Source organism: Gastrolobium bilobum, unplaced genomic scaffold (genome assembly GCF_033153095.1).
Source record: "Gastrolobium bilobum isolate Gb01-03AN ecotype WA unplaced genomic scaffold, APGP_CSIRO_Gbil_v1 utg31836, whole genome shotgun sequence".
Classification (NCBI taxonomy): domain Eukaryota; kingdom Viridiplantae; phylum Streptophyta; class Magnoliopsida; order Fabales; family Fabaceae; genus Gastrolobium; species Gastrolobium bilobum.
In genome coordinates, this window is record NW_026896489.1 from 83353 (window position 1) to 90725 (window position 7373).

The 7373-nt window shown below is 40.3% G+C and overlaps 2 protein-coding genes across 2 annotated transcripts; one reads left to right on the top strand and one right to left on the bottom strand.

Moving 5' to 3' along the window:
- Positions 1–299: 299 nt before the first annotated feature.
- On the bottom strand, positions 300–995 carry LOC133299988 (protein TRACHEARY ELEMENT DIFFERENTIATION-RELATED 7-like). The gene has a single exon (XM_061499479.1). The coding sequence runs from the start codon at positions 993–995 to the stop codon at positions 300–302; it is 696 nt and encodes a 231-aa protein (XP_061355463.1).
- A 2032-nt stretch (positions 996–3027) lies between these two features.
- LOC133299989 (uncharacterized) lies at positions 3028–4895 on the top strand. Its single transcript, XM_061499480.1, has 2 exons — positions 3028–3441; positions 3726–4895. Exons 1-2 carry the CDS (start codon positions 3028–3030, stop codon positions 4893–4895), a joined length of 1584 nt encoding a protein of 527 aa, XP_061355464.1.
- Positions 4896–7373: the final 2478 nt, after the last annotated feature.

The window sequence follows — 7373 nt, forward strand, 5'->3', positions numbered from 1 at the left end:
TTTGACATACACCTCTTATAGATAAAACCATTTAAGAAAGCAGAATTATCATGCATTTGACAAAGCTTGAAGTTTTAAGCATAAGCAAGCAATAATTCAATTGTTATTATGTGAAGGCTCCTGAATGATTCGAGGAGATTTAACAAATGAAGGGGTTTATTACACAAGAAAGGAAAAAAATATAAACAAATTAAGGATATTTATTTATTGAAGTAATTCAGGTAATTAAATTAGGATCCTTGTTTGGAGTCTTTGGACGAGGATAATTCTCTGTGGGAACATATGCATAATTCTTTCAATCAGGTCTTGTTCTCATCATGCTTGTGATGATGATGTTCAGCACTCGGAGTAGTAGTTCCCTCCTCAAGGTTGCTAGAATTGCCTTGATCTGCTTCAGCTGATGATATGGCATGTAAACCATGCTCAGATTTCTCTGTCTTTCTGATTTCTTCGTGGATATGTACATCATCTTCAACTGTTATTATTACAGCTTTCTGTCCAAAAGGACCAGGCACAATGGTTTCCTTTACCTCTTTATGTTCATCAATGTTAATGATATCAGTTTCTTGTGTCTTCTTCTTCTTCCTCTTCTGAATGCAGCAGAATAGAGCACAAGCGAGCAATGAAAGGAGCAGAAGGCCACCCAATGAGACAAACACAACCACTATGACTATGTGGTGGTTGGGAGAAGGTGACGGGGGAAGTGGGGGCGGAGGTGGGCGCCTATGTGGTGGAGGAGGCATAATAGGACGATGTGGTGATGGTGGTGGGAACACATGTGGTGGCGGAGGAGTAAATGGATGAGGTGTTGGTGTTGGTGTTGGTGGTGGTGGTGGTGGTGGTGAGTGGCCATATGGAGGAGGAGGAGGAGGAAATGAATGAGAGGGTGGTGGTGGAGAGTTGAAGTAGTGGGAAGGTGGTGGTGAAGGGTGGAAGGGGGAATGAGGGGGAGGGAAATATGGAAAGTAGAAGTTGTTGGGTTGAGTGGAGGCCATTTTGGTTCTTCGGTTATGTCAATCAATCAATGTTATGGAAAAAGTTGATATTCTGTGCGGAAGATGTTGTTGCTTGGGTGTCCTTTTGAACTGTGGATTTATAAGACGTGTGTTGTTGGGTATGAAATTTTGCAATTTTTTAGTAACTTGACTCTCATTCAAAGTTTCTGAATGGTTGTTTGCAGTGGAAAACACTTCTCACTAGGCTTCCTTAGCTTATTTTGCTTGTATTGCTTGTTCGTGTTTTCCATTTTTAGTTTTAAAAATGGGAAAAGTGTCTATACATTTAAATTACACAACTTACATCCTTTCACTCTCACAAAGAGGTGGGACCCACAACTTTTTTTTTTTTTTGTCAACTCTCTCTCCTCCTTTATCTATCTCTTTCTCTCTCTTAAAATGACACAACTTTACATCCTTCAAAATTATACACACTTTTCCCTTTAAAAATTGGCCAGACCAACGCTGTATGTGAAAGTTTGAAAACTTTCTGCATCCTGGCAAATGGCAATGTATGATAAGTTTAATTTTGATCTATTGTTTATGTAAAAAAATTTAAGGTAAAAGAATTCTCACGTTGCATAAGAAGTCTACTCTTCTATCACTCTCACTTTGATATCTGTACTAATCATTTTTTTATTTTTTATTTTTTTCTTTAAGGTGGACTCCATCCCTTTCTCTTTCTGTAGAAAAATTTGAATTTGGCATGCAACATTAAAAATTACAAGCCCAAAATTTTAATACATCGATAAAAGAGTGCCAGATATTAAAACATATTATGATTGTCAAATTGTTTTAATACTATAATATGATTTAATACATTTTTTTAATGAACTCTAAAAGTGGACCATGTTTAATACAAGGAAACAAAATACTTCTATCATCATATTACAGCCAACTGAAAAAAATAAATAAAATAATTTACTCAAGCTTGAAAAGCTTTGTATTAGAATCTAAGCCTAATTTATTGATTGGACCTTTTCATTTACAACTTACATTAAAAAGCTATACAATCATTTCTATTGATTTGATTATTAATAATTAGAATATGCTCAAATAACATCAACAAGTTAAATACGAAAATTTATTTCCAGTAGAAAGAACTTTTTTTTCTTTTTTTTTTCTTCTTTTTTAAGATAATACTTTTGTAAATTAAATATGTTATGGACCATATAATGGGCCCATTAAGTGGTAAGTCCAACAAAAGGCAATCTAAGATACTGATTGATATTAACAAAAGATAAATATCCATCAAGGATACTAATCGTAATACGACAGCATAGCAAATAGGCATGAGCCCTCACCAGAGGCACCAAAGGCCCATCCACACTACCCACAGGTAACCTCTATAAATACAAGGTAAACCCTAAAGGTACGTTACGCTCTCTCTCTTACTGTTATGCTATCACTGTGCGCGCGCACACCCCATTGGCTAACGCCGTTATAGTATTCTGTGCACAGTGATCTGCTTGACTCAAGGATATCTCATTCATAGATACCTTGGAGAGGGCACTAGATCCAAGATAAACATACTAGCCTATTGGGCTGGACATCTCTATCTCAAGGACAGAACATTGGCGCCGTCTGTGGGGATTTCATCTTCTTTGAATTGGAAGTCCCCACCAACCTGACAAAGGATGGCAATCCAGACAAGGAGCAGTAGCCAACAACCACCCCAGAACCAGAATCAACCGTTGGATCCAGTCCTGGAAGAGGTAAATCAATCTCAAACCAGATAGGAAACAACGTGGACTATGACCACGTCCAGGTTGAGGACGACATCTCAGACACCGCGTCTACTCCAACGCGTCGAGACAGGGTGGCTGACGCAGTCACGGCTCCAATAAGGAACAACCTCTCCCAGCACCCAGTAGATCTTGCTGCGCGTATTGCCCGATAAGCCGATCCGGATACTCGGTTGGCTAATAATTCATTTGCTGCGATCATGGAACGAATCGCATAATTGGAAACTCGTAATAACCTGCAACGACAGCAAGATTTTCGGACGATACGAGAGGAAAATAATAGGGGAATGCGAGACCTGGAACAACGCTTAACGCAGTTGACTGGACCAGGGGCAACAGAAACTGAAGGCCAGCCTGCCAATGTCCGGGAAGGAACTCGAAACCTAATTCTGCCAAACCGGGTTCCTGAAATGGAAAATCAAGAAAGGCCCAACCCGGCTAACGCAGCAAACCCGAACTACGGGAACCAAGCTGCTGAGGGCCAACATGCTCAAAACCATCTGGCACAAGCCAACGGCCAGGAGGACCGGAATAGGACCCATCCTGACAAAAATGCTCAGAACATCCGAGGTCGGGGGGAACCTGGCGGATACAGAAGGAAGTACAGCAGCCCTTTTACTGGCAGAATACTGAACGCTGCCTTCCCTGAGGACTTTGACTCAGCACGCTTGCCAAAGTATTATGGGAGCCAAGACCCACAGGTCCATATAGATGCTTTCGACACGGACATGTATATCCGAGGAATTGACGAACCCCTCATATCCCGGATATTTGCCATAACCCTAACTGGGGCAGCGCAGGCGTGGTTTTCAACTCTCCCTGCTAACTCCATCGGATCGATCGAGGAATTCGGACAGAAATTCCTCTTAAATTTTGCAACCAGTAAAAAGCATCTGAAATCCGAGTTGATCTCGAAAAGATACGACAGCAACCCAGAGAAACCGTCCAGAAATATCTTAATCGGTTCAAAGATGTTGTATTGCAGGTGCCCGGGTTGCAAGAGAATGTCCATGTACACCTCATTGTGGCTGGTTTGGATGGTGCTTCCAGGCTAGCCAAGTCGGTCTACAAGGACCCGGTGAGGAAGTTGGAGGAATTCAGAACTCGTTCAAAGAAATATCTCGAACTGGAGCAAATGGAGATTTCAAATGCGCAATCTGAAGAGGGCAAAAGAGTTATCCCGAGAAGGAGGAGCCCGGCCCCAAAGGGGAAAGAACGGGTGGACAATAAGAAAAAAGACCCACGCGCCAGAGTCCCGGACATGAGGGATCAGGTTGGAAGATATGACAAGTATACACAGTTGAATGCGTCGCGCTCTCAAATCTGGAGGGAAGTAGCAATGACGGAAATAAAGAAGGTGGACAGACCCCGGCCTATATTTGACAGAGGAGGTTTGGACAAGTCCAAATACTGTGTCTTCCATGATGGGCCGGGCCACACAACTGATCAATGTTGGGATCTCCGAGATGCTGAGAAGAAATTTGTGAGAGATGGACGATTGCGTCAATACGTGATCAAAACCCAAGGGTCCAAAAACAACAAAAGGAAGTCGAGAAACAGAAAGAGAAGTAAAAGTCCAGTTCCTGAAAAGAAGAACAAGGACGAAAGGGACCGCAAAGATGATCCCAACTTCGACGAGTTCCCAGAAGCGGAATTCGATTGCAACGTAATCAGTGGAGCCCTTGGAAGAGGGGGTGACACTATAAGCGCAAGAAGGAAGTACTTGAAGGAGTTCCTTTCAATTCGGGACCGTCCTAAATTCATGGAAGACCCAAACAAACCAGATCCTCATTTGCTGTATTTTACAAAGGAGGACATGCATGGCGTGTTGCCGGGGCATGTTGACGGACTAGTCATCGGTGGAACCCTGGTAAACTGCCGAGTTAAAAAGATTTTTGTTGACGCAGGGAGTAGTGCCGACATCATACTATTGGACGCTTTCAAAAAGATGAACCTGGATGAGGAGGACCTCGAACCTTGTAAAACAACATTGATAGCTTTTAATGGAGAGCATACACCTCCTAAAGGCTATATAGATCTCCGGTTGACCCAAGGAACCAAAGAAGCGTTCAAATCAGAACGTGTAAGATTTATAGTGGCTGACTTCCCATCAGAATATAACATAATTCTCGGAAGGCCAACCATACACCAGTAGGACATGTTGGTCTCCACGAAGCATCAAAAGATAAAGATGTTAAGCAGTAAGGACGAAATAATTACTGTTTGTGGAGATCAAAAAGAGTCCAGAGGATGCTACTTTGACATCGTCAAAGATAATGAAGATGGACATACAGGTCCACCCCGAGTTCATATAGGGGATAAACAAGGCAAGAACACAACCCAGCACCATTCCAAGAAACTCTTCAATGTGGTTGAACTCGATATGAGAGAAGAAGTAATTTCGAGACCCGAACCTGATGGAGAGCTAGAAAACCTCACATTGGGAGAAGAACCCGGTCAATTTACCCGAATTGGTAAGACCACAGATCCCCAAATTAAGGGGGAATTGGCTGATTTCCTCAAGACCATAAAAATTACAACAAAAAATTTCACAATTAAACTAATATAACTTAAGAATTATAATTTAAAAGGAAAACATTTGAATTTAAAAGAAAAATACATAATTTAATAAATTTGAATTTTATAGTTCACCAAAAAAAATTGAATTTTATAATTTTGTATTGGATGTAAAAATATAATTTTGAAGGTTAAAAGTAGGTAACTCGTTCCCCTTGTCTTTGTTTCTATTGCATTCTATCTCATCTTATCCCATTGTGTTCTGCGATATTTTAGAATCGTCGTCAATACTTCGGTGTAGGTTTGGGATACTCCTTTGTTCAATGACGGAAATAAAGAAGGTGGACAGACCCCGGCCTATATTTGACAGAGGAGGTTTGGACAAGTCCAAATACTGTGTCTTCCATGATGGGCCGGGCCACACAACTGATCAATGTTGGGATCTCCGAGATGCTGAGGAGAAATTTGTGAGAGATGGACGATTGCGTCAATACGTGATCAAAACCCAAGGGTCCAAAAACAACAAAAGGAAGTCGAGAAACAGAAAGAGAAGTAAAAGTCCAGTTCCTGAAAAGAAGAACAAGGACGAAAGGGACAGCAAAGATGATCCCAACTTCGACGAGTTCCCGGAAGCGGAATTCGATTGCAACGTAATCAGTGGAGCCCTTGGAAGAGGGGGTGACACTATAAGCGCAAGAAGGAAGTACTTGAAGGAGTTCCTTTCAATTCGGGACCGTCCTAAATTCATGGAAGACCCAAACAAACCAGATCCTCCTTTGCTGTATTTTACAAAGGAGGACATGTATGGCGTGTTGCCGGGGCATGTTGATTTCCTCAGATCCCCGAATTGGTAAGACCACAGATCCCCAAATTAAGGGGGAATTGGCTGATTTCCTCAAGACCATAAAAATTACAACAAAAAATTTCACAATTAAACTAATATAACTTAAGAATTATAATTTAAAAGGAAAACATTTGAATTTAAAAGGAAAATACAGAATTTAATAAATTTGAATTTTATAGTTTACCAAAGAAAATTGAATTTTATATTTTTGTATTGGATGTAAAAATATAATTTTGAAGGTTAAGAGTAGGTAACTCGTTCCCCTTGTCTTTGTTTCTATTGCATTCTATCTCATCTTATCCCATTGTGTTCTGCGATATTTGAGAATCGTCGTCAATACTTCGGTGTAGGTTTGGGATACTCCTTTGTTCCGCAGTCCGGGACTATTTAAACTAACCCATTAAGAATTCTCAGATGTACTAGCAATAGCAAGTGTATCTTTGATGCAGTCATAAATTCTCCTGAGAGGCCACAATTACCGCGAGCAAACATATTATATTCATTTTATAGAGTTATGATCCAATTATGTAACCCACCAGCTCAATCTTAACGGGATGAGATAAAGTTTTTAACTCAATTAAAAATATGGGAAGGATCGGCATTTCCCTCTCTCCTATCCTCAGTAGGCTAATTAAGATATTAATAATAAGTAAAATTATTATGATGACCATTGGTATTACCTGTAATTAGTATAATTTTTCTCTATTTTGTGGAAGCTAAAGATATTTTAATTTTTTGAGTGTAAAAATATTGGGCAATATTAAGAATTTAGATTATCTAACTAGAGCTGTCAAAATGGGTCAGAGCCCGTGGCCCGTCCCTTCAACCTCAATTTTCAGCACTATTTTTTTGTAACCCATATTTGGTAAGGTTAATTTTGACCCAGGGTCCCAGCAACCCTCATCTCTTTTGGGTTAACCCAATAATCCTACGGGCAAGCCCAATGCTTTTCTTTTTTTTCGAAAAGCCAAATCCTTAATTTCTTTCATTTTCTTCTTCACGAGCTCCATTGCAGTTTCTATTTCTTCTTCTTCTTCAGGCGTGGCAACCACACACCTTCGAATTCTCTGGTCACAGTACCTTCCCTTTATTTTACTCAACACTTTCATTTTTCAATTCTATGCACCATAATTTCCTTCTCTGAATTCCAACCAACCCAATATAGGGAGCACTTGCCCTTCCCTTTTTAATGAACCAAATATCAGTTGTGTCGGGTCATCCCTTTTTTTAAAATATAATAATTTTTAGCTAGTTATAGGCTCGTGTGCTGGA

What these genes read in the sequence shown, in the direction of transcription:
- LOC133299988 (XM_061499479.1), bottom strand. Translation starts at nt 995, where the DNA reads ATGGCCTCCACTCAACCCAACAACTTCTACTTTCCATATTTCCCTCCC.
- LOC133299989 (XM_061499480.1), top strand. Translation starts at nt 3,028, where the DNA reads ATGCGAGACCTGGAACAACGCTTAACGCAGTTGACTGGACCAGGGGCA. An exon ending in ATGGGAGCCAAGACCCACAG is followed by an intron (nt 3,442 to 3,725) that starts GTCCATATAGAT and finishes GTTGTATTGCAG; the next exon opens with GTGCCCGGGTTGCAAGAGAA.